At 43.8% G+C, this 27,751-nt stretch overlaps 1 protein-coding gene across 4 annotated transcripts; it reads left to right on the forward strand.

Annotated features, from left to right (window-relative positions):
- Positions 1 to 27,726, forward strand: CD83 (CD83 molecule). Of its 4 annotated transcripts, XM_054492193.2 has the most exons (6): positions 1 to 95; positions 1,007 to 1,116; positions 8,935 to 9,050; positions 22,509 to 22,737; positions 24,657 to 24,763; positions 26,109 to 27,726. In XM_054492193.2, exons 2-6 carry the CDS (start codon positions 1,023 to 1,025, stop codon positions 26,232 to 26,234), a joined length of 672 nt encoding a protein of 223 aa, XP_054348168.1. In that variant the 5' UTR covers positions 1 to 95; positions 1,007 to 1,022; the 3' UTR covers positions 26,235 to 27,726. The 4 variants fall into 4 exon arrangements, with proteins under 4 accessions (XP_054348168.1, XP_054348167.1, XP_054348169.1 ...); XM_054492192.2 differs by lacking the exon at positions 1 to 95 and having other exon boundaries at positions 1,011 to 1,116; positions 26,106 to 27,726; XM_054492194.2 differs by lacking the exons at positions 1 to 95; positions 1,007 to 1,116 and adding an exon at positions 8,610 to 8,842 and having other exon boundaries at positions 26,106 to 27,726.
- The last annotated feature ends 25 nt before the right edge of the window (positions 27,727 to 27,751 follow it).

A 27,751-nucleotide genomic window follows, 5' to 3' on the forward strand; every position in this document is an offset into this window, starting at 1 on the left:
CAGATCAGTCCAGCCAGGAAGTCAGGCTGGGTGGAGAGCTGGGTGCCTGGGGAGTACCATGGGTTTTTGCCCCCATCGCTGGCAGCAGTCATCAGGTGAGCTATTTCCAGCCTATCACAAACTTCTTTCTGCCTATTTATGATCCATTCAGCATCTGACAGGTGTCTAAGGCAGACAGCAGAAACGTGTTCACTGGCCCCCCTCCCTCGGGACTTTTTCTTAAAGGGCATGCCTTACTCTCATTTCCTTTTTCTCCTAATCCTCTCTCCTCCCCTGAATTCTCCCGTCACTAGTTCTCTCCCTCCTTGTAGAACCACCTTCTGCCCCTGCATCCCAGTCCCCCCAGACCCTCAGCGAGAAACTGTGTAGAACTCCAGAGAGGCAAGCACGGTCCACTGTGAAAAATGGTATTCAATGGCCAGGCACGGCGGCTCATGCCTGTAATTCCAGCACTTTGGGAGGCTGAGGTGGGAGGATCACTTGAGCTCAGGAGTTCAAAACTAGCCTGGGCAACATCGTGAGACACTCCCCCAGCAACTCCAGAAAAAAAAAGGAAACTGTATTCTACTGTGTAAACTTCTTGAGAATGGTCTTTTCTTATGCACCACTTACCAGCTGCTTAGTGAATGTTTAATAGTGAATTAAAACTTCCCTCTCTCCACACCCGTTCCCCATGAGTCCCTGCCTTGGGAGGGGCAGGTGAGAGCACTAATAAAACATTCTAGAGCTTTCTCCCCTGGCTCCCAAACTCTGACCAGCTTCTCAAATGTCTAGGTTCACAATGTTCTGCCATGCTCCGTCGGGACGCTCTCTGAGATAAATTAAATGATGAAGCCCTGGCCGTGATGCAAATTGCAATCAGACAGGAAGGTCTGAGGGTCAGAAGAAAGGGAGAGGGCCCTGGCTAGCTTTGTTCCTTGCTCAAGGTTACCAAATGCTTGCCTTGGCAGTGAGAATGCGTAACCACAATGTTTTCTAATGATTTTCGGTTTTTCTCTTTTTATAGTCACAGCAGAGAAAACATGAAGGTGACAACTAGTGGTTTTAGAAAGGCAAGAAGCTCTTCCTCTGCATTCACCTTTTCCCTTTTCACTGAAAGCGAAGATCAACATACGGGTAAGCTCCTTTCATACATTCGAGGAAGAACCCAAGTCAGGACCCAGAGCTACTGAATTTCCACTCCCACTCCCACGCCAGACACACGCTACGAAATACTGTCTGGTTTTTTATGGTAAGGTAGCCTGTAGTTAGCCTGAAAATGCTTCCTCAGGAATGGTCTTCATCAGAAATCTCTTCATACTCAGTATGAGGACATGAGGAAGAATATGCTACGTGTGAAAATACACCTTGTCGTTCAACTCTGTGGGTTAAGAAGGGGTTCCTGTGACGGCAAGCTTTTAGGTTATTGAGCAGCAGATTGGATGCTTCTATTTTTCAACAACATAGGTTTCCATGTAATATGAAAAACAGCTGTTGCGAATTTCTAGAAATGCTGAAACCAGTCTAATAAATGCCTAGCTGCACCTGCAAGAAAGTAAGGGAACGCTGAAGGGTCAAAAATGGAGGAAGAACTATGACCAGCCTGAGCTGCCCCTGGGGCTGCTGGGGGTAAGGTCAGGGAGGACAGTTGGCCAGGCTGGGAATCCAGTTTGGGAATATTAATTCACTTTAGAATTTATTAAATCAAGGAGCTTAGGCTTTCATAACCAGCAGGCACACAGGAAGGGGCTTGGGCCCCAGAAGAGTAGGGAGTTGGAACTGAGACCCTGGTGTAAGGATGAAATGAAAACCATTGCCTGCTTACACAGGGAGATGACAGGGAAGCTTGCTTGAGAAAAAGAAAAAAAGCTCCCCTTAAAATTAATTTATAATAATTAATGTGCCCTTGCATGGATATGATATTTAAATTTATATTACTAGAGTGGTCTAAGACATGTCCCACCAAGAAATTAATATAAAGTGCTGTCACACGCTGATAATATCCTGGGGAACCTGGCTGAAACAAAAATAAAACCTTTCTGGGAGGCCATACATCCATCCTAGGCCTCCTAGCATATCCTCATATGAAGTCCCAACTAAAGATTAACTTATAATTAAAAACTACCATACAGTCCTGGCGTGGTGGTTCATACCTGTAATCCCAGCACTTTGGGAGGCTGAGGTGGGTGAATCACCTGAGGTCAGGAGTTTGAGACCAGCCTGGCCAACATGGTGAAATCCCATCTCTATTAAAAATACAAAACTTAGCCGGGCGTGGTGGCGCCCAGCTACTTGGGAGGCTGAGACAGGAGAATTGCTTGAATCCGGGAGGCAGAGGTTGCAGTGAGCAGAGATCATGCTGCCACACTCCAGTCTGGGAGGCAAAACCAAAAAAAAGACCCAACTACAAACACATGAAAAAACAATCCCCCAAAACCAACAGTTAGTGAACAAAACAAAAAACAATATGAAACAGCCAACAACTTCAGATAAAATATAATTATCAGGTAGATTAAAAATAAGCATGTTCAAAATGAGAAGTCATAAAAGAAGTATAATAATAATAATAAAGAACATAACAGAATAAGACATCAAAAAGATTAGACTGAGCTACATAGGAAATCAAATATAACTCAGAAATTTAAAAATTATCATTTAAAACTTACTATGTTAAACCAAAGATTATATATTACCAAATAAATAACTAATGAATGGAAAGAAAGATCTGAGGAATCTTCAGAAGCCTGTGCAAAGAGATGAAGAGACAGAACATGCAGAGGAAGGGCTTACTGACAAGGAGTGTGGACTGTGAAGGACCAACCACATCTATTAGATGTTCAAGACATGATAAATGAGGATTAATGAAAGTTATGAACCACAGCAGATTAAATAACATGAAATCCTCTACTGGACACAACACAGTATAACTAAAAGACCAGCTGGGTGCGGTGGCTCACGCCTGTAATCCCAACACTTTGGGAGGCCGAGGCGGGCGGATCATCTGAGGTCAGGAGTTTGAGAACAGCCTGGCCAACATGGTGAAACCCCATCTTTACTAAAAACACACAAAAAAATTAGCTGGGCAAGGTGGCACGTGCCTGTAGTCCCAGCTACTCAGGAGGCTGAGGCACCAGAATCGCTTGAACCCGGGAGGCAGAGGTTGCGGTGAGCCGAGATCACACCACTACACTCCAGCCTAGGCAACAGAGCAAGACTCCATCTCAAAAAAAAAAAAAAAAAAAAAAAAAGACCAAGTAGAAAGGCCAAGATCTTAGAAGCTCTCAAAGACAAAAGCATTGCCTACAAAGGAATGAGTTATCAGGTTGTCTGGAACTTTACAACAGCAACGATAGAAGCCAGAAGACCAATGGAATAATATATTCAAGTGCTGCAATGGAATAATATATTCAAGTGCTGAGAAGAAATAACCGTCAACTTACAGCTATACTATGATTCACGGATATGGGCAAAATAAACACTTTCAGACAAAAACAGAGAGCATTTTCCACTTGAACACCTTTGCTAAAAGAATTAAGAATATACCTCAGAAGGAATTGACCCAGGAAAGAAGCAGTGAGATGTACAATATGAGATAAATTTCAACAAATAACTAATATGTAAAAAAAGACTACTTGGGGAGTATAAAAACATAGTGGAATGAGGGTACTGGTCATAATAGTAGATGAGATGGGCAGAGTTCGGGCATTTGGGCATTTTAGGGAAAAGGGTGGCAATATTAATTAACTCTAGAATTTATTAAATCGAGTATGCTTATTAAAAATTATAAAAAGATAATCACATAAGAGAAATAGTATGCATGACTTCCAAATCAGTAGAGAGAACACCACAGAATATACATTTTTATTTTCATTTTATTTTTTGAGACCGAGTCTGGCTCTGTCACCCAGGCTGGAGTGCAGCGGTACAATCTCGGCTCCCTGCAACCTCCGCCTCCTGGGTTCAAGTGATTCTCCTGCCTCAGCCTCCTGAGTAGCTGGAATTACAGGCATGTGCCACCATGCCCCGCTAATTTTATTTATTTATTTATTTACTTATTTATTTTTAGTAGAGATGGGTTTTACTATGTTGTTCAGGCTAGTCTCAAACTCCTGACCTCATGTGACCCACCCACCTCGGCCTCCCAAAGTGCTGGGATTACAGGCATGAGCCACCGCGCCCGGGCTAAAATATTTTTATTGATGGTCAATAAAAAGATGCAAGAAAGGAAGAGGCAGAGAAAAATCTGGGCAAGCATAAAGCGTAAAACAAAATGACCAAAATAAATCCTAATATAGCAGAATTCATAAAGTAAGTAAAATTAAACCCTCAATTAGCAAGATAGATTGTCAGTCATACTGGATACAAGAAAATCTAACAATATACTTTAAAAACGGCACAACAGAATGTAAGGACAAAGAAATGTTGAATGTAAAGGTATGGAAAACGCCAGCAAAAAACTAACCCAGAGAAAGGAACAGGCAGAGGATGGTAATATTAAGAGTAAACAGGCTGGGCGTGGTGGTTCACGCCTGTAATCCCAGCACTTTGGGAGGCTGAGGCGGGCGGATCACGAGGTTAGGAGTTCAAGACCAGCCTGACCAACATGGTGAAATCCCATCTCTACTAAAAATACAAGAATTAGCCAGGCATGGTGACGGGTGCCTGTAATTCCAGCTACTTGGGAGGCTGAGGCAGAGAATTGCTTGAACCCGGGAGGTGGAGGTTGCAGTGAGCCGAGATTGTGCCACTGCACTCCCGCTTGGGTGACAGAGTGAGACTACATCTCAAAAAAAAAAAAAAAAAAAAATTAGACAAAGTTGTATTTCAAGCAAAAAGGAATACTAGAAAAAAATGTCAGATAAATGAAGAGAAAAAGGAACAATTCATTGGAAAAGCATAACTTCCAGACACTAAAACATAGCATCAAATTATACCAAGCCAAAAAAATGATAAAATTTCAGAGATAAACGGACAATTCTGTAGTCACGGGAGAGAATTTAACACATCTCTTTCAGTAATTGATAGTTTATGATTACAGAAAGGATATAGAAGATCTGAGCAACACCATGAGCAAACTTGATCAAAAGATCTTTCTTTCCGAGTACCTGCCACTCTTACCAAAAGATCACATATGAGGCTACAAAGCAATCCTTGATATGCAACAAAGAACCATACAGACTGTTCTTGAGCAACCTCAACTGTTAGACACCAGTAGCAAAATGAAAACCAAACCATATATTGGGATTTTTTTTTAAAATCCTCTAAATAATTCATAATTCAACAAGTGACTTAATGGAAAGTCTAAGAACACATTGTTAACATTAATAAGAAAGGAAATTTCTACTCACTGGCTATGGACACCTAGAAAAATATAGTTTAAAAAATATATATGTGAAAGTAGCAACACAAAATGTGAAGGTATCCAGGAAGAAATCTATCAAAAGATATGAAAAACCTATATATATATATATAATTTTAAAAATTCTTGAAGACCTAAATAAATGGAAAGATACACAATATGGGATGAATTTGTAGAACTGACTTCTAAAGATGTTGATTTTAGGCAATTTATAAGTTGAATATATTCCTCTAAAATTCAAATCAAATTTTTTGAGGTTCACAAATTGATATAATGTGTATAAGGTAGAACAAAGAACCAAGAATGCCAGAACATTTTTTTTTTTGGATTCACAGTCTTGCTCTGTCACCCAGTCTGGAGTGCAGTGGCACAATCTCGGCTCACTGCAGCGTGGACCTCCTGGGCTCAAGTGATCCTCCTGCCTCAGCCTCCTGAGTAGCTGGGACCACAGGTGCAAGCCACCATGCCTGGCTATTTTTTGTATTTGTTATTTTTTTGTATTTTTAGTAAAGACCGGGTTTTACCACGTTGCCCAGGCCAGTCTTGAACTCCTAATCTCAAGTGATCTGTCCACCTGGGCCTTTCAAAGTGCTGGGATTACAGGCGTGAGCCACTGCACCTAGCCACCAGAACAATTTTGAAGACGAAGTTCAGCATGTGAGGACTCACTCACTTCCACCACAGCAAGACTTAATTAAATTATAGTAATAAGAAAGTGTGATATTAGCACAAAGAGAGGCAGAATAGAGTCTAGAAACAGGTCCACTCATACATAGAAATTTGTATAAAGCACAGATGTCATTTTAAATCAGTAGGGAAGAAGGACTTTTAGCAAGCAGCATTGGAAAAAATGGTTATCCATATGGAAAAAATAAGTTAGATCACGACATCAAACCGTATTTAAATGGATTAAAGACCAACATATGAAAAAGCATGACTTTAAAAGTTTTGGAAGAAAATGAAGGAGAATGTTTTTATGATCTCAGGGCAGGAAAAGATTTCTTAAACACAATACCAGAAGCACAAATCATAAACAAAAAGATCAGTAAATTTGACCACATTAAAATATTTTTTAAAAACTCTTTGGTAGATTAAAGATGTAAAAAACAAAATGGAAAATACAAATCTTAAACTTGGAGAAGAGATCTGGCATGGATATAACCAAGAAAGGATTTGGCTCAGATTTTATAAACAGCACTCATGGAAAAGGCCAAAGGATATGAATGACAATCCTCAGAAAAGGTTATCCAATGTTCTTGAAACATATGTTATCAATGTAACATAAATTAAGCAGAAAAGATCTACTATTTCACACTCATTAGATAGGCAGAAATTTAAAAAAATCTGGCTGGGCACAGTGGCTCATACCTGTAATCCCAGTACCTTGGGAGGACAAGGTAGGAGGATCGCTTGAGCCCAGGAATTTGAGACCAGCCTGAGCAACATAGTGAGACCCTATCTTTAAAAAAAAAAAATCTGATCATGCTAAGACCTGCTGAGGGGAATGTAAATGGGCATGTGCATTTTGGATAATAAGATGGCAATATTTAACAATGCAGTGTAATTACTGAGCTAGAGTGTTGGAAGACTTTCAGCTCCCCTGCAACATTGTTTATAATCAGGAAAAACTGGAAAGAAGCATAAATGCCTAGGTATGAGATCTGGCAGAGGACACATAGTGGGTCTCAAAAGACCATCCTGGCTAACACGGTGAAACCCCGTCTCTACTAAAAGTACACACATACAAAAATTAGTCGGGCGTGGTGGTGGGCGCCTGTAGTCCCAGCTACTTGGGAGGCTGAGGCGGGAGAATGGCGTGAACCCGGAAGGCAGAGCTTGCAGTAAGCTGAGATCACGGCCACTGTACTCCAGCCTGGGCGACAGAGTGAGACTCCGTCTCAGAAAAAAAAAAGAGGGTCTCAAAAATGTTAGTACTGTTTTATTTCTCAAGAGTAAATTGTATACAGATGCGTTCAATTCCATATTTTCTATACTTATTTTGTGTGCTTAACATTTTCACAATTAAAAAATTAGTTTGGTGAGGCTGCTGGGGAAAAGGTACTCACACAAGCTGGCGGGACTGTCAATTGGTACAACTACTTCCAAGAGCAGATTAAAACTGGTGGTATAGTGATGCCACTCTTTTTAACTTCTTGGATGGACAAAGAAAGGTTGGATAAGTTTGTGTTGGCAAACAGGCACTCTCATTGCAGATGGGAATATAGATTGAAGACACCTCCTTGCAGGTAACTTTTTGGCAATATTTAACAAAATTGGAAACTCCCCGTCACCTAGCACAATTTCCTTGAGGTATTTATTCTAAGAAAATAAGCAATTTTAGAGCAAAGATTTATCTACACTGAAGTTTCCCATAGCAATCACAGCATTGTTTCTAATATTAGTAACACAAAAAGAAACAACCTGTATGTCTAACACTAATCAATTCTAATTTATGGTGCAACTGAACAGTGGACCAAAATGATGCTGTTGGAAGTTTTTAATTATGTGGAACTGCTTGCAAATTATTAAGCTAAAAGAAAGTAGGTTACAAGATAGCAGGAAGAATAAACCATTAAAAATACCAATCTGTGCACTGACATAAATGTTATAAATATTTTATGTTGTTATAAACATTTTATAATACAAAAAAACATGTTAACTGAAGTTACTTCCTGGATGAATTACAGGTGATTTCATTGGCTTCTAGAATTTTCTTTTCCAAAAATGTTGTGTTTGTGTGTGTGTAATTATTATTTTAATAGGAGACACTCTCCTTTGGTGATATAATTTAAACAGGTAGGACGGTACTGACTAATAACCTCTCGGGGAAGGCAGGGAGCCAAGTACTATGGACTTGTATGTTTCTATGGAAATCTAACGCGCCTTTGATTATCACAGATTCTGGAAAACAGTGAGGACTTGGGTTCACCAGTGCGTTCCCAAGGACAGGCTGGGCTTCTGAGGAAGTTGCCCACCCTCTCGGAATCTGGTTTGGCCTCCGTAAAATGGGCAGATCCCGCTCGGATGGCCCGGTTCCCGGCTTCCTTTTGCGGGTCAACGGCAGCGTCACGCGCGCGAGCGCGGTCTGCGAAGCCCCCAGCACTGGGCGTCACGCGGGGATTGCTGTCGCCGCTGCCAGCCGCAGCAGCGACGCGAACTCGGGGCGCCCGGCCCGGGCGCGCGGGGGCGGGGACGCGCACGCGGCGAGGGGGGCGGCGGGGGCGGCGACGGGGGCGACGGGGGCGGGGACGGGGGCGACGGGGGCGGGGACGGGGGCGACGGGGGCGGGGACGGGGGCGCCCCGGCCTAAGCGGCACTAGGAGGGCGCGCCACCCGCTTCCGCTGCCCGCCGGGGAATCCCCCGGGCTGGCGCGCAGGGAAGTTCCCGAACGCGCGGGCATAAAAGGGCAGCCGGCGCCAGCGCGCCACCGCTCTGCAGCTCGTGGCAGCGGCGCAGCGCTCCAGCCATGTCGCGCGGCCTCCAGCTTCTGCTCCTGAGCTGCGGTAGGGCCCGCGAGCCCCTGTCGCCCCCCGCCCCTCCACGACACCCCCTCCCGTCGGTCGCTTGCTCACGACGCGCTCTCTCTTTCTTGTAGCCTACAGCCTGGCTCCCGCGACGCCGGAGGTGAAGGTGGCTTGCTCCGAAGATGTGGACTTGCCCTGCACCGCCCCCTGGGATCCGCAGGTTCCCTACACGGTCTCCTGGGTCAAGGTAGGTGCTGCGATACCCGCGGGCTGGGGTTTGGTGAGCTCATTTGAAGACAGCAGGAACCATCTCCCCTAGGCTGGCGACCCTCTGTGGCTGCCAGGTGGGGGCGGGGGGCGTCTCCCGCAGCTGAACTTGGAGTACCCAGGCTCCCGTCGCGCCTCCCCCACCCCATCCGCATCCAGGTACAGGGCCGAATTAGGTTTTGCTCTCCGCAGACCTCAATCCCCTTCCTGCCACTGAAGGCGGCCTGAGATGAATGATCCACTTAAGACGTTTTGGAAGGGCAGAGGCTCTCTCATTTGGATTAATTCTGGAGGCCACCTGTGGTTGTGGGCCAGCAGGTCAGGAAGAAAGCAACAGGGACCTAGATTTGGTCCCTGTTGGGCATTGGACAGGGCGCATGTCTCCAGACTTCCAATTTCTTGTGTTTTGTGACTGTGATGCCCATGATACATGGGAGGGGGAGGGGGCAATTTGAAAGGAAGGGCTAAGACACAGAAGTGACTTAGGCCATTTCATCCATGGTAGTTATCAGTGGTCATCTCCTTTGTGGGATACCCTTGGCCTCCTCCCCTAGCCCTCCTCCTCCTTCCTCTGGCAGCCGTGAGAGAGGCAGCCTTGAGGGCATCAGGTGGATGCATGAGCCGGAGCCCGCATGTGTAAGAACAGGCCTTGCTGCTCCTACTGTAAGAGGACTGAGTGACAAGGAGGCTTTTTCAAGGTTTGCTCTTGACTGAAACATTCTCAGATTCTAAGATGGCAATGATGGTGTCATTCCAAAGCCAAGCAGCTACTGTTTGATATCACTGGTCCTTCTTTAAGTCAGGCCACTGCTACCACTGCACCTCCATTTTAACCCAAATGAATATGACATTCCAACCTTACTGTGTAGCTCTCACTGATTTGCTGTCTTACCATGGGGGCAACTCTGCGCTTGTAGCTTTCCCCAAAATGCAGGGCGTTCTTCTGCCCACCATGAAAGATACTATAAGAAACTGTACATGTCTTTGACCACTTAACAGTACAAGGCATCACTGCGGTGATCTCTTTGTGTATGTGTCTCCTAACTGGATTGTCAGTTCTCTGGGGGGCAGTGGCTGTATCAATACTTCTGTGTATTCTTCACGGCACCTAATTTTTGCCCTATAAATTGCAAAGGTGCTTTGTGAATTCAGCCCAGCACTTCATGAGTTATGCATGACGGGGATGGTGCTGCTGCCTCAGAGCATTGTATTGTGTGTAAAAGTAAGGTGTTAAATATTCCTACTTCATTGGTACCTTACTTACTGTGGGATCAGAGAACACAGCAATTCCGAAATTGTTCTCATAGTCAAAACAATAGTATTTTAAAAATTATTGTAAAAAACAATTTTTGAATGCTCACCACATGCCAAGCTCCAAGGTAAATATTTACATACATTATCCATTTCCATCCATCGGAAGAATGCACTTAGGGATTAGTACTGTTACTAGTCCTACTTTACAGGTGAGGAAACTGAGCCTTAGGGAGGGAAATAACCTGTCCACTTTTGCACAGCTGGCTAAATGGTGGAGTTGGGATTTAAACCAAGCAGTCTGATTCCAAATCCTGAGTTGTTAGAGGTCTATCTTGATATCTCTGTTTTCTACCTTAATAACTTAAGGTAAAGAAAATCAAAGTGCCCCTGGGCTAACCAGGCAGGGACTTAGTTATCTCAAAGAAGGGGGAAAAATGTGAAACCACTATCAGAGAGTAACTATTTAATAAAGAAAGAAAACATTATTAATACCCCCAGGGGAGTAATTAAAAAGTACTCATGAAACAAGAAGATGAAATTTCAGACTGTAAAGTTCAAACAGTTCTGGAGTGAAAGCTTCTTGCACAGGGTCATTTGGAATGGTCCACTAAACCATAGCAATTAACCTTGGACTTCTCCTTGGATGTCAGCTGGTGATGTAACTCTGTAACGCATGAACTTGTTTATTAGACACAATTCTTGTGAGATTTACCCCGAAGGTCTTTCAAAACTCTGTCAAGAAGAAAAGGGACAGCAGTCTCTAGGTGTTCTTTTTTTCCTGTTGCTCCATGGAATAGTGCCAATGAAAAGTCATACCGTAGTTATTTTTTGAGAAGTAAATGGTGATTGAGATTCATGGGTAGGAGAGTTATGCTATACCAGTAAACGAATCAGGTGCCTCGAAAGTGACATATGTTGTTCCTTTAAGCATTTTTTTAAACAGCTCTCAGCATGTTCTGTAGGTACTTATTATTTTCCAGCCCAATAATTATACTTTTGCATTGATTATCCTTATACAACAAAAATGGATAGAGTGTTCTGGAGATAAGGCCAGTGGTGAAATGCCGAAATACTTCATTTTACAGAAGATTAAGCATCTGGTCATTTTTCTACAAGTTTCTTGTAAAATGTTTCGTCAAAGTGGAGGGGTAGCCACAAAGGGAGGAATTTCATTTTGGTAACCAGAGCCAGCTTATCCCATCCTACTCACTTCATCATCACTGCCCTGGCTTTGTAAAACCTGTTTTGCCGGTATAGGAGGGGGCTTTGTGCTGGGCAAGGAAAGCAGAGTCCCTTGCAGTGGGTTTTCACCGTCCACCAGATTGAAGCACATTCTGCAGGCTGTCTGCGTATCATAAGTATGGTTGTAATGACTCACAGTTTAAAATTCCATTCACCACTCAATCCTTCGGCACCAGGTAGCATCTTGCCTTTGTCCATTTGGCACTGATTACTTGTAATTAACAAAAGGACCCATGTAAACCGTGTGTTTTTTATCATATGCCTTTGACCAGAAAACTCAAAACAGACAGCATCCAATCTGTTTGCAACATTAGTGTTGGGAAGGAAGAGTGTTCATTCTGTTATCTCTGTTTCAAAGATGCGGTGAGATGGGCTAGAGGGGACTTAATAGACACATGCGCAGGAGGCTAAAGGTGAAGCCAAAAGTGGACAGAGATATCCCAATTGCTGTTGGCCCTGCTCTTCTCTTCTATGGACCATGTCCTCTTAACTGGGATCCAGCAAAGGGTCCTCTTCTCATCCCTTCCTCCCTTATACTTTTTAAGGCAGAATGGGTGATTGAGAAGAAATAGAAAAGTTAATACATTATATTCATTAGGATAGTAGCTCAATTTAGCTTTATTTTTATTTTTTGAGACAGAGTCTCACCCTGTTTCCGAAGCTGGAGTACAGTGGCATGAAGATGGCTCACTGCAGCCTCGACTTCCTGGGCTCGAGTAATCCTCCCACCTCAGCCTCCCAAGTAGCTGAGACTACAAGGGTGTACCACCACACCTGGCTAATTTTTATGTTTTTAATTTTTTGTAGAGACAAGATCTCAATACATTGCCCAGGCTGGTCTCCAACTCCTGAGCTCAAGCCATCCTCCCACTTCAGCCTCCCATAGTGCTAGGATTACAGGCATGAGCCAATCGATTTATCTTTTAAAGTTATAGTAGACTGGGTGTGGTGGCTCAGGCTCATTCCTGTAATCCCAGCATTTTGGGAGGCCAAGATGGGAGGATCACTTGAGCCCAGGAGTTTGAGGCCAGCCTGGGCAATGTAGTGAGACCTGTCTCTACCACACACACACACACAAAAAAAGTTGTAATAGATGTGATTCTTTGAGGAGGTATTTTGAGAAAATATGCAAATTGACTTTGATCCATGACTTTTCTTCCACTGGCCATGACCTGTGGTTAAATTCCAGCATAAAAGGGCATAGCGCAATATCATGTCTGCAAGTAGTAAAGCCATGCATTAAAGGGCTGCAGCTGGACTTCATGAAAAGCATCGCTGTGTCTACACTCTCTTTAATGTAGGTTTGGAGAGAGAGGACGAGTTTGGATGGAGTACTTTGGGCCTGGTTGATATTCACTAAGGATAATAATGAGTGGTTATTTATCCCAGAGATGCAATGCCTTCTTGTATCATGCTAGGAGCCCTGACAGCCTACGGGTGATGCAAAACGAAAGAGGATATATGGTGTCGTCTCTGGGTGATGCTGCGGGGGTGAGGACAGTGAAGCATCACAAGACAAGTGCCCTTTTCAGATCATTTCCAAAGGAAGGGAGAAAAGGGAAGTAAGAGTGTGACTTCATATAAAAGTCTACTATAAATAGACTTTATAATATTGAGAAGAGCCCCAGCTGGGGCAGATCTTGGGCCATCATGGAGTGTTCTGCTTCTGACATTAACACTAAGGAAACTGTTGGAGAGCAGGTTAATGGCTTGCGTGAGGCCACTTCAAAAGTTCAAGGCTCTTCCGTGTATGTTGCTAAACTTCTTTTTGGTGAAGTTATGTTTTCTGTCTCTACCATCTTGTGTGATAATGAGCTACAAAACCAGGGATACTGAGGAGAGCAGAGTGCCTTAGGAGGGCCTAGAGTTGATAAGCAGTCGGGGCAGATGTAATCTATACAGCCACAGACCCTCATAGACCATGGAAGGAGCCAGTACCGAACACTTACTGTGCTTCCTGGATTCTAGAATGATTCTGTTGTAAGATGGATTTAAGAACATGTTTTAGGACAAAAAGGAAACATTTCTACATTAAATGTAGAACCATTGAATTATGAAAACCATGTATGTTAGAATTAAAAAAAAAATCATACTGTCCCCATTGGCACCTATAGTACTTGACCTGGTTGAATCACTTTTATGGGCTCTTCCCTAGGTCAAACCATGAAAGATGTAAAGTTGCTTTTCAGATGTCTCTCATATTTACACTTTCACTGTTTAGTAAATATTTCTAAGTCCCAAATGTGTGCCCCATCCTGGGCCTGGCATTGGCCATCTCAGGATCGATGTAGAACTTTTGCCAGAGAACCATCTTGAGCAAAGGCCTGGGAATCCACTAAGACTTTTTGGGAACCATTGAGGTAACCAGTGATGTAGAAGGGAGGCTTAAACAGCAGATGGCTGAGAGATAACATTAGAAAGTAGGCTAGAGACAGTTGTGAGGTGCTTTGAATGCCCAGCAACAATGACTTGAACTTTATCCTTTTGGCAGTAAGGAGCCATTGAAGGATTTTTTTTTTTTTTTTTTGAGACAGTTTTGCTCTTGTCGCCCAGGCTGGAGTACTGTGGTATGATCTTGACTCACTGCAACCCCCTCTTCCAAGGTTCAAGCGATTCCTCTGCCTCAGCCTCCTGAGTAGCTGGGATTACAGGCACCCACCACCATGCCCGGCTACTTTTTTGTATTTTTAGTAGAGACAGGGTTTCACCATGTTGGCCAGGCTGGTCTCGAACTCCTGACCTCAGGTGATCCACCTGCCTCAGCTTCCCAAAGTGCTGGGATTACAGGCGTGAGCCACCATGCCCGGCCTCATTGAAGGATTTTAAGCAAAGAGAATGGCATAATGCAAAATATGCCTAAAGCAAAGCATATTTCTCCTGGTGTTGGAGAGAATATGATTCATCTTAGAAGCTGAGTGTCAGAGGGAGACTTCATTCTTTTCCTTCTTTTCCTCTTGCTCACCAGTCCTGTTCATGTGGTTCTGCGGAGGAGTGGGCATGGAGGAATGAGGTCGCCTCTGAGGGGCTGTAGAAGAAGTCTCATCTAGATGAGAATGGTGGATCACTGAGATTTTTGGACAATAGTGGAACAGAGCACAAGTTGCCAAAATCTTTTAGCTTGATAGTGGGGAGGGAGGAAGAAAGCAGCTGAGAGTTAAATTGAAAAAAAAACAAAAAACAAACTAAACAAAAAAACCAACTTGTTTTCCATTAATAAAAGGGGGAACCTGAGTCACATGAAGACTGGATTGTCTTAGCTATGTACTTGGCAATGTCACTACACAAAGAAGAGGAAGTTTGGAGAAGCTCTTAGTGACATAAGGGAAACTTTTATGTATGGCAAGACTAAAAGCAGATTGATTACCTAAAAAAAGTTTCCTCCCTCTAAAGATGTTTCCATAATCCCTTCCTGGCTACTCCTGGAATAACCCTAAATTTTGTATCAACAATCATTAGCTCAAAATAGAGCTGGACGGAAAATACTTCCCTAAGATTCCTTTGTACTCATAAGCATGTTTTTGTTTTTCATTTTGTTTTGTTTTGCACTGAAGTGTATTTGGGTAAAATTTCCGTGTGTGTCATGTGGAACTAGTACAGACTTGGGAGCCCAAGGCTTGCTAATATCACTTGATGCTTTCTTGGAGGACCAGTCTACTGCATGTCCCAAATTGGGACAATTTGAAGAATTGTTCCAGTTCTTAGCTTCCAGTGGTTGCCAGCAGTCCTCGGGGTTACCGATTAGAATAGGTATTACCGATAGAATCGAGGTTACCAATTCTAGAAGAGCTGGTAGCTGCCTAGGATTATGGGTCCACATAGGGAAAACCTTTAGGAAAAGAAGAGTGCTGGTTTCCATAAACAGTTCATAATCACCTTGGAGAACAGAGGTTCTGATTCAAATCAGGCCTTGAGGTCTCATTCCTCAAGGAGTGGGAGGCATGTGAGCCCAAGGGACAAAGCAGGACTGACCTTGAAGCTGGAGCCATGTGCCTATAGCACCCTACGTACCACCCTTATTTACGTGGTGGTGCAGGGTGCCTTGTCATTAGGAGGCTTTCAGTTGTGAGGGATTGTAAATCCAATCAAAACTAGCCTAAAGAGAAGGAAATATATATATAATTGGCTTATATAAGACTTATATATAATTGGAATGGGAAAAAATTGAAAAATCAAAATACAGTTCACATTTCAGTTATGGCTGGCGTTGTGGCTTGAATTGTGCGCCCCCAAAAGATCAGAAGTTCTAATTTCTGATGCTTGTGATTATGACTTTATTTTGAAATAGAGTCTTTGCAAATGTAATCAAATTGAGATGAGGTGCTACCTGACTAGGGTGGGCCCTACTTCAGTATGAATGATGTCCTAATAAGAGAAAACACACACTGATACAGACAACCGGGAGAAAGCTAAGTGAAGACAGACACAGGGATTGGAGTGATGTGTCTACAAGCCAAGCAACGCCAAGGACTGCTGGCAACCACAAGAAGCTAAGAGAAAGGCACAGAACAGATTCTCCCCTAAAGCCTTCAGAGAGCTTGGCCCTGGCAACACCTTGATTTTGGACTTCTGGCCTCCTGAACTGTGAGAGAATACATTTCTATTGTTTCAGCCACCCAGTTTGTGGTGCTCTGAAGCCCTGGCAATGAATATAGCTAGGCTTAGAGGTTCATGAATGTCCCCAGGACTTGGTGACTTTCCGTCTGTCAACTCTGCCTTCCTTTACATTGGTTCTGTGTCCAACCTCTACATCGCAGCCAGATCATAGCCAATAACTACAGAGTTGGACAGGTTGCACATCCTTTATCTGAAATGCATGGGAGCAGAAGTGTTTCAGATTTTTGGATTAGGGATGCTCAACCTGTATATCCTTCCAGAAGCAAGTGCAAAGGAGAAGGTTGTGTTTCTCTTCAAATATCTCAACTTATGTCTGATTATTCTCAAGGGACTTTGACTGGGTCACATGCCTATCAGAGCCAGTCTCCATGATCGTGGGATACCAGGCCTGAGTTAAGTTGCCTCCTCTAGAACCTAGATGTGGAGTTCTTCAGAGGACATGAACTCAGAGCTTGTAATGGTACCTCTTCCAGGTCCAGCAGGCCGCACGGGATGCTAATAGAAGAGAGATGATTGGCATGAACAATGAAGGGTCCAACATTGCCTTCAAATCTCAGTTCCAATAGGGTTTGCTACATTATTATGATGATGCTTTAAAAAATTCAGAATGTTGTGGATATTTTGAAGACATTGTATGTGGAAAAAACAGTTTCTCCCTAGAGCAGAGATTGGGACTTCTAGGACAACTTTCCCAGAGGAGATGGGAAGTGTCAGTGGTAAGGAAATGACAGAATGGGTGGATGGTGTGGAAAGCTACATACAAGAATAATTTCTATTACCAGCATTACCAATTATACAGCACTTTTCTGTGTTTTCTCACTTGATTCTTATAATAACCCCATGAGCAAGTAAGGGAGCTCCAGATGATGAAATGGGGCTCAGAGGTCAAGTGTCATATGGAAGATTACCCAGCTAACACGTGGAGAAGCTGGGATTGACTTCAGACCTTTGATTCCAAAGCTAGTGCTCTTGTAACTTTCTCACTGTTTCTAAAATTCACGCATTCATTCAGTAAATACTTTTTCAATACTTCTTATATTCAGGGAACTATTTAGTATGCAGAATGAAACCTTGGTTATAAAAAAAAAGAAGAGAGAGAGAGTAGTAACATCTTTAGGGCTTTCTGTGTGATCGATACGATGCTTAGGGTCTGTATACATCATCATAAGTATCTTCACACCAGCTCAGTGAGATGTGATCACCCCCAGATTCCAGTGGAGCTATCCAAGCCTGAGAGTCGTTCAGTCAGTTGGCCAAGAGCAGAGGTAGCCGTGGGAGGGCTGGAGTTTGGTTCCAGCTCAGTCCAATGCCAATGACTGTGCTCTTAATTATGTTGCCTCTGCTATACTCATAACACTGTTAACAGCCATAAATCCAGCTCTGTCTGTTAGACCTAGTAAATTTCAAAGTGGAAAATCATTTTTCTAATAAAACTACGCATAGAAAAAAAACGATATTAATGCTCATACATTCAACCCTCATTATGACATCAACCTCCGAGCCAAACTATTTTGCACATTATAAAGAGCTGTTTTTATGATGAATGGGAATTATATTGGCACTTTAATTGAGTTAGAAACCAAGGTACGTGAATGTTAGTGCACAAGAAATGCAATAAAGAAAGCTGCTCAATGTGGTTGGAATACATCAGATTAGTTTAATACCAACTTTAAATCTTTACAGTCTATACCCTTAAATATGTTTTATCAAATCATTAGATGAAATTTTTATACTGTTTTTTTCTTTTAAGTAGGCACCTATTGCACATTCCCCCCACCCCCGCTTTTTTTTTTTTTTTGACAGAGTCTTGCTGTGTTACCCAGGCTGGAGTGCAATGGCACAATCTTGGCTCACTGCAACCTCCGCCTCCTGGGTTCAAGCGATTTTCCTGCCTCAGCCTCCCAAGTAGCTGGAATTTCAGATGTCCACTACCACGCCCAGCTAATATTTTGTATTTGTGGTGGAGACGGGGTTTCACCATGTTGGCCAGGCTGGTCTTGAACTCCTGACCTCATGTGATCCACCTGCCTCGGCCTCTCGAAGTGCTGGGATTACAGGCGTGAGCCACCGTGCCTGGCCCTGCATTCTTAACAAATCTGATGTATGATAAATTTAGATCTCAATTTTGTGATCAAAACTCTTTTTTTGCTATAAAATGAAACTATTGCCCTCTTAGCTTCAAATATGGTAATGTAGGAGGCATATATTTGGATAAAATTATGTACACTTAAAAAAAAAACGCTTTCCACAATAGGATGTTTGAATACTGGTTCAGTTTCAGCCATAATTAATGATTTATTTTATGTCTTTTGTTTTAGTTCAAATTAGTTCATCATTAAAAAAAAAACAAAAACAAAAACTGACTCCATTCACGTGCCCATAAAATTAGTACTTGTGTTTGCTTGATTTAGCATTCTGCAAATGAAAGAGAGTTTATTTTAATTTAGGGCTTGTGGTTTCCTTAAGGTCAAATCTCCATTTGAGAGAAAGAATATGGTATTTAAATAATTCAGTCAAATTGGAGGCCTTGAGACAAGTCAGAGTCCCCAGGCTTTCTGAAAATGAGATGTCCCACGTTTGCACTTTTCCAGCTCAACCAAAAATGATAGAGTTGTCAGCATAAAAGTTAATGTACAACATGTGGATTTTTAAAACATGATTGGGATGAGTGTTTTGAGTAATTAATTTGCTGAAATTGTGTTGTGCTTTAGCACACTGTACTACAATATTAGCATTGTGAAGGGTGCATTAAATAGTTCCTGTCAATTATGGTTGGCTGTGAATGAATCTGAGGGTTCCTTTTGTTATAAATTACTATTTCCTAAAATGCTTTTGCAGAGAAGCGATGGAACACTTTTAGATTTGGAATGTTTAAAGAGCTGTTCTTGCCAGTGGTTGATTTTGAGCCAGCTCCAATGTTTATGAGAACGCATAAAACAAAGCAAAGTGGGGATGGCCCATTTGCTGTTACTCCATTTTCCTCCCACTGAAATTTCCCTTCAGTTTTTGGTGGTGCCTCTGCCACAGTTAGCTCATCTGATAAAGCAGGGTGATAGCTGCCTGGCCACGTAGCTGACGATAATGATTTGAGCTTTTGCATACGGTCCCTTGATCCTGCTAGGGCCCCACCCCCATTCTGAGCATGCAACATTAACATAAAAACTACCACGACTTTTGCAGCTGTGGATAAACCCCAAATTCCACAGCTGGGGGTCACAAGAGAAAGTTTAGCTGAAAATGTATATACCTAAAACTGGAAGTCAGAGGGAGGGTTATGAAATATTTCCAGGTGCAGTGTATGAATTTACAGGGAATTCTTTTTGCTGTAGTTAGTTATTAGGCAAACAGTGCTGTTCGTTAGTTTGGCAAGAGTTCCTAGGTTTTGCCGATAGTTCTCTGGGTCATTTAGGAAAAGGGGTGTTTGGAAGATGACCCTATGAGACTTGAGATATTTTGCCATGATTCCACTGGTGGCAGCACATCAGAATTCTGCAGGTTGCTTTGAGGTTCTTTGTTTTGCCTTCTCCCTTGATTCTTCCTTCCGTTCTTATGGCTCACCCTGCCTTTGTTCTGCCATTTAAAAATAACTAGCGGCCCACTGACGGTTTTGCCAGAGGCCCTTGGAAATCTAACCATCAAATAAACTACATTTTATTGGTGTTGCTGCTGATTTTTAAAATGAATTCTCTGCAAATAGGCAGAAGTTACTGCCAGCCAGTTTTGATCACCAGCACCTTTTTGCTTCAACAATTCCCAGCAGCTAACACAATAATGGGGCCATCTTTATGTAAATAGACACAATAGTTTATATTTCTACCAGCTCCAGAGGGGTTCACAGTTTTGACCTTGACTTTCAGATGGGCCTTTCTGAGCTGAGGGAGGGGTTGCTGGATGGGAGAGGAGCTCCCCAGGAGAAAACCGTGGGTGAATAATCTCAAAATGGTTGTTGCAGCTACGCTCGCATTTGGAGGTTAATTTAGAAAAAGAAAAGCAAGATTGGACATCGGAATGGGAACTGCAGGGACTGGGCTGAGCTAATTATTTCAAACTGGCTTTCAGACCATCCTAGACACAGACTGGCCCTGGATGGGCCTCGGCCTCTGGTCTGTTAAAAGCCCTGCCTAGTAGGAAGAAGCCGCTCTGCCAGGCAGCGGAAGGGAGAGGCAAGCAGTGTGAGCCCATGATGAGGCTGCAGTTTATGGTTTACTTAGGCTTGAAAAGGGAAAAATGGTGCTAAATTAGATGTGTTCTGGAATCAGGTGGACACCGTTAGTTTCCTCTAAATTTCCTTGGCCCCACCTCCTTTTTGTGCTTTATTTTTGCACACCCAAGGGCCCCAGTCTTTTAGCTTCCTCGCATAGATGCTTGATTATTTAGGAAGGAATCTTTCCACACAAAAACGACCATCAAGCAATGGGATTTATGTCCACAGACTCGGCCTGAGAAGAGCCATTCGTCTCAGCTCAGGGCTAGGAGGGAGCTGAGCAGGTTTTCTTGCAGGAGCGATCAATCTGCCACCAGATGTCTCTGTAGCCCACTCTACAGGAATGCTAACAAACACCAGGGCTGGAGCCTGAGCTTTCCGGTGACCTTGTGGTATATGCCCTGAATTAATAAATGAAGCAGAAATGACTCTGTGTGTGTGTGTGTGTGTGTGTGTGTGTGTGTGTGTGTATGAGTGCACAGGTGCCCGTGTGTATGTATTTTCTTTCCTGAGTTGCTTCTCAGAGTATTCCCCTAACTCCTTGGTTATCTCTTTCCCTACACTGAGTCCCTTCCTAAAAGTCAGAACAGAGTTGTAGGGTGCTCCCAGAACGAGAGATTCATCATTGATAGGTGCAAGCAAAGATAGTGGCAGTGGAGCCTGATAATCTCTGTCTCCTTCCCTAAGGTGGCTCTTGGGTGCAGTTATGCTAGGGACAGGTAAGGAATATCACTTAATCCTGGGCTCCCTGCTGGTCCCCAGCCAACCAGCAAAGGGAAACTCAGGTGCTGCTAGGGAATGTCATTGTTGAAGGGCTGCCCAGGAAGGCTGAAAACAAGGATTTGCTTTACTGCTTGTGTAAATTCATTTTAGAAGCTTTAAAGTATTTCAATGGAGGAGCTACTTAGCAAGTTAATTAGGCAAATTAAAAATATGTCTAAGAAAGAGAGAATTAACGGTGAATGTGATATGAGCCTGATCTATGCAGTGGGAGATGCTGAAGACACTCCACCAGTTTGATCACAAAGAATTCACAGAAAGCAAGCCGGGTGCGGTGGCTCACGCCTGTAATCCCAGAACTTTGGGAGGCCGAGGCGGGCGTATCTCTTGAGTCTGGGAGTTCAAGACTAGCTTGGGCAACAGAGCAAGACACTGCCTCTAAAAAAACAAACAAATAAAAATCAGCCAGGTGTGGTGGCACATGCTTATAGTCCTAGCTACTGGAGAGGCTGAGGTGGGAGTACCAGAAGGTTGACTCAGGAGGCCAAGGGTGCAGTGAGCCATGATCAAGCCAATTCTCTCCAGCCTGGGTGATAGAGCGAGACCCTGTCTCAAAAAAGAAAAAAAGAAAGAAAGCCAGCCAGATAAAATGTTTGGCTAAATTGGGCATCTCCCCAAGTCCGGCTGGTCTGTCCTGAGTACAGTGAAGTCAGCTGTTACTGCCCTTCCATGTGGAGTTTGATATGACCAGCAAATGATCTGACACATACACTCTCTATAAAGCATGCTTCTCAGCGGTCTCGCTGCCCTAGTACAGAGAAAAGATGTGGCACATTCGGCGACGTCAGGCATGACCACACAGAGACACAGCCCTTGAGGAACAAGGTGACTATTCGCAGGAGGCATTGCTCATCTGCTTATCTGATTTTAGTTGAATTGTCTGGCAAGGATCATAACGGATTTAGGAATTTTTCCAAATAAAAGGCTGGGATACAAAAATAGGAATCATTCAGTGGGTGAGTTGGTGTCTGAAGAAAACAAGAGAACATTTAATACAGAACAATCCTATCTATACATGTATACATAGACACAAAATATAATCCAGCAAGATTCACACACAGCTTATCACTGTCATCAACAGTGACTCTCTCTCCCTAATATAGGGTGGAAATTGGGATACTTATGATAGAATCATGAGATGCAGTCCTGATATATTCCGAAGATGTAGCCTTGGGAATTTTCATAGATCTCTCCTCCCCAAGAGGTCACACACACACAAAAGCATCATGTCTTGTTTTACAAACATAAGTTGAGGCTGGATCTTCTGAAAACAAAATGGAACAATTGGTGTCAAGTTGGAGTGCTTGCAGTGGACCGTGATGCGCTATGATTCCTTCTTCACAGCTATTGGAGGGCGGTGAAGAGAGGATGGAGACACCCCAGGAAGACCACCTCAGGGGACAGCACTATCATCAGAAGGGGCAAAATGGTTCTTTCGACGCCCCCAGTGAAAGGCCCTATTCCCTGAAGATCCGAAACACTACCAGCTGCAACTCGGGGACATACAGGTGCACTCTGCAGGACCCGGATGGGCAGAGAAACCTAAGTGGCAAGGTGATTTTGAGAGTGACAGGTGAGGTGACCTGCTGCACTTGTTTTCTTCTTTCACAATGCATGTGTACTTCCTTTAGGTCCTAAAATCGATCCTCTCTTTTGGAGTGTAGCTCTAGAGCTTTGGATCACATCTGTGGCTGAAAGTGGAAATCCGCTGCAAGCATGTCACCATTTTCTTTTTCTGTGGCTTAAATGATGCCTTTTGTTTGACTTTTGCCCAACACTTGTTAGGGGCTGAGGCTGGAAATGATAAAAATGTGGTCACAGAGCCCCTGATTCCATACAACAGTTGATTTCTCCTTCTGTCAGGGATCTGAAAGGAATCGGACTTAGGGTAATATTATTACACCTGCAAGAGTACAGTCCCTGTTTAAGGGGGGCAGTGTGTGCTTTTTGCTTAGTGTTGTATGCACACACCTCCCTTAGGCCCTTCTGGATCTCCAGCCCTTCATCTTGGTTTCTTTGTTTCCTGGTACTTAGTACAACTGGCATGTTATGTATGGATTGATTTACTGTCTGTCTCCCCAAAAGAACAACAACCTCTTTGTTTTCTCCTCTGATGTATCTGGGCACATAGTAGGCCCTCAATGAATATTCACCTGAATGAGAGGAACCTTGCAGAGGAGATGGAGAGGGGAGGCATGTCCTGTGGGGAGTGGAGAGAAAATGAAGAGAATAGCTGATTTTCTCTCCTTTTCCTCTTCGAAGGCGATATTGCCTACAGCTTAAGGGGTCAGAGTCTACAGTCACTTAGATCTGGCTCAAATATTAACCCTGGCTTTTGTTAGTGTGTGACCTTGAGCAAATCACTGATTCACTCTAAGCCTCAGTTCTCTAATCTCTAAAATGGAAGTAACATCTACAACATAGGCTTGTTGTGAAGGTTAAATGAGAAGTTGCATTAAAATGCTGAGTGTAGTGCCCGGGATAGACTGAATAATCAATACATGTTAGGGACTATGAGGACAATGGCTCTCATGACCCATGGCTGTGAGAATCCATCCCTCGACTGCTGCACAAAATGTTGAATCCATTTTCAGGGATTGACAGCTCTCTGGAGATCCAGCTGTAGGCTCCAATGGCAGAACCCCCTCCACTCATTTGCACTCCACCGGCTCCTGCCTGGGGCATCGAGCAGATTCTGTTTGCAAGCACACTATAGCCAAAGCTCAACTTGCTTCCCCAAAGAGCACATTGGGTGTTGCACCTGAGTGGGGAGAGGTACCTCCCTTCATGTCTGTCCCTGGGCTAAAGGCCTCCCTGCCCTTACCCTCCCTTCGTGCTGCACCACACCCTTTAACAACCCTGAGGGAGTTGTTCTTCCACCCAACCATGCTGGCAGCCTTGCCAAAAGAGCTTGAATGATTCTAGAAAAATCTGTTGACGTATTTGGCAATATCAGGGGAGCTCACCTACTTCCTTTCATAGTCCCTGAAACCTCCTGAGGTGAGGACACACCACAGTCTACCCAACACTGATGAAGTTAAGATAATTTCTGGATTAACAAGTGGTGGTTCATCTGGTAGGAGGACCAAATAAGCCAGGAAAGGCTTGACATCCGAAGTACAGGCAGACAGGCTGCAGGATAAGCCTGGACCAGATGCCTGGCTCACCTGCCTTGGTCCTTGGTCCTTCACCCTCTCTGAGCCTCGGCTCTTTCATCTGTAAAATGGGACTACTCAGGCCTGCTCTGAAGATTCGGGGAGATGCCGTGTGAGAGTCCTGTCGCATGCAGCCAGACACAGAGCGACAGTGCGCACTGGCTGCTGCTGCTGCTGTCACCGTCACTGTTACTGTTACTGTCACTGTCGTTCATCCTGATGGTGGGAAGAGGAGACAAGTAGGACTCCAGGACCGAGGAACAAAGCATTCGTAGCTTTTTTTCATGGTAGAAAAATCCTGTTAAAATGGCTTCACATGTCACTTACTTTTTTAAAGGATGCCCTGCACGGCGTAAAGAAGAGACTTTTAAGAAATACAGAGCGGAGATTGTCCTGCTGCTGGCTCTGGTTATTTTCTACTTAACACTCATCATTTTCACTTGTGTAAGTATCTTTTTAAAACATCTTCTGTTATTAAAAGATTACCCAGGGCACCAATCCAAATATCTTTTGCAGATAGTGTGAATCATTTAATAATGGTGAGGGAGCTTATTCTTTGAACCCTGGACTTTCTGAGGCCCCTAGACTGGGAGAATCATTACAGGAAGCTCCCTGAAATATTTCCAGCTTTTGTCTAGTGGCTACATTTAGAGCATTGTGGAAAAAAAAAAACCAAAGTAAGGTATAGGAAGGACGTTTGGGAAATGACAAGGGGTTCTGTGAACGAGCAGAGGCCCTGTAGGCACAGTGCTAGAAGTTGCAGCGCTGAGGGTCCCCCATCCCAGAGCAGAGGCCCCGCTCTTCCTGTGGGTGAGGGAGTGGGCCCCACTGCCCCAGGGATGCCAGGGGATAGATCAGCCTCCTTTGGCTGCCTTCAAACTATTTTCTCGTGGGGGTTCTCCCCTTCTATTTTTGGTATTTCTGCCTATGCCTTAAGAATTAATCCCAAAAAGCCAGAGCAGTGAGACACAGCAGGAGGCTTCCGGGGTGAAGGATGGCTGGCCGGTGCTCGGGCACCCTAGACATGCCCATGAGCTGTTGGTTGCAGGTTCCGGCTCAAAGCCCTCAGAGATTCTTTCTGCATGGCTGCTCACCTGTGTTGACCATGGTTGCGGGAGAGTAGGGCCACACGTGTGTCTGACCCCTCCAGGAAGTGATCTGCCCCCTTTGTCTCCATCCACCAGGCAGGGCCGGCATGACAGACTTCACCCAGGAGCTACCCCAGGACTGGTTCTTGCCACTCACTGTGTCCCTCTATTCACTTACTTGCCTCTCTGACTGTGCACTCATCTCTCTGGTTTCTATTTTAGATACCAGTCAATCAAAGACTCCAGTGAGCACCTACTATGTTCAAGGCATTATGCTAGGCACTGTACAGGGTGTAAAAAGGTGTAAGACATTGTTCCTGCCCTCAAAGATCTTACAGTTAGGATGTTAGGGTTATTTGCGTATAAGAAGATAATTAGAGTTACCAGGCAGTATGTTTTAAACATGAATGACTTTAGCTTCTTGTTGGAAAATGCCTGCTTCTGTGGGCATTGACTTTCCATACAGAGACCTAACAGTAGGGGGTCGAAATGGCCACAATCAGTGAATCTCCTGGTCCAAGTTTGGAGACGCCAGTGAAATGGTTGGTACAAATCCCTGTGGAGCAAGTGAGGCAGTGAGTATGAGAGCTTCCAGAATGGGTTGTCTAGCCAGCTCTTAGTGAATAGAGTTTAAAAGGAGGTGACAACTGCTGAATTTTTCCAATTATTCACTTCATGTTTCTTTCATTTCTTTTTAGAAGTTTGCACGGCTACAGAGTATCTTCCCAGATTTTTCTAAAGCTGGCATGGAACGAGCTTTTCTCCCAGTTACCTCCCCAAATAAGCATTTAGGGCCAGTGACTCCTCACAAGACAGAACTGGTATGAGCAGGATTTCTGCAGGTTCTTCTTCCTGAAGCTGAGGCTCAGGGGTGTGCCTGTCTGTCACACTGGAAGAGAGAAGAATGAGCCTACGCTGAAGATGGCATCCTCCTGTGAAGTCCTTCACCTCACTGAAAACATCTGGAAGTGGATCCCACCCCATTTTCTGTGGGCAGGCCTCGAAAACCATCACATGACCACATAGCATGGGGCCACTGCTGCTTCTCCATGGCCACCTTTTCAGCGATGTATGCAGCTATCTGGTCAACCTCCTGGACACTTTTTCAGTCATATAAAAGCTATGGTGAGATGCAGCCGGAAAAGGGTCTTGGGAAATATGAATGCCCCCAGCTGGCCCGTGACAGACTCCTGAGGACAGCTGTCCTCTTCTGCATCTTGGGGACATCTCTTTGAATTTTCTGTGTTTTGCTGTACCAGCCCAGATGTTTTACATCTGGGAGAAATTGACAGATCAAGCTGTGAGACAGTGGGAAATATTTAGCAAATAATTTCCTGGTGTGAAGGTCCTGCTATTACTAAGGAGTAATCTGTGTACAAAGAAATAACAGGTCGATGAACTATTCCCCAGCAGGGTCTTTTCATCTGGGAAAGACATCCATAAAGAAGCAATAAAGAAGAGTGCCACATTTATTTTTATATCTATATGTACTTGTCAAAGAAGGTTTGTGTTTTTCTGCTTTTGAAATCTGTATCTGTAGTGAGATAGCATTGTGAACTGACAGGCAGCCTGGACATAGAGAGGGAAAAGAAGTCGGAGAGAGTGACAAGATAGAGAGCTATTTAATGGCCGGCTGGAAATGCTGGGCTGACGGTGCAGTCTGGGTGCTTGCCCCCTTGTCCCACTATCTGGCTGCGTGATCTTGAGCAAGTTCCTTCTGGTGTCTGCTTTCTCCATTATAAACCACAAGGCTGTTGCATGGGCTGATGAAGATCATATGCGTGAAAATTCTTTGAAAACATATAAAGCACTATACAAATTTGAAACTCCATTGAGTCATTATCCTTGCTATGATGGTGGTGTTTTGGGGATGAGAGGGTGCTGTCCATTTCTCATGTTTTCCATTGTTTGAAACAAAGAAGGTTACCAAGAAGCCTTTCCTGTAGCCTTCTGTAGGAATTCTTTTGGGGAAGTGAGGAAGCCAGGTCCATGGTCTGCTCTTGAAGAGTAGCCTAACATACTCCAAGATACGGACACACGGGAGCCACTGGCAGTAGCCTAACACACTCCAAGATATGGACACACAGGAGCTACTGGCAGAAGGGACTTCACGAAATGTTGCATGGATGTTTTAGCCGTTGTTGGGTTTCTCTTATCAAACTTGGGCCCTTCCCTTCTTGGTTTCCAAAGGCATTTTATTGCTTGAGTTATATGTTCACTGTCCCCCTAATATTAGGGAGTAAAATGGATACCAAGTTGATTTAGTGTTTTTGCCTCTGTCGTGGCTTTCATGTTATTAAACGTATGCATGTGAAGAAAGGGTGTTTTTCTGTTTTATATTCAA

Source organism: Pongo pygmaeus, chromosome 5 (genome assembly GCF_028885625.2).
Source record: "Pongo pygmaeus isolate AG05252 chromosome 5, NHGRI_mPonPyg2-v2.0_pri, whole genome shotgun sequence".
In the NCBI taxonomy this organism is placed as follows: domain Eukaryota; kingdom Metazoa; phylum Chordata; class Mammalia; order Primates; family Hominidae; genus Pongo; species Pongo pygmaeus.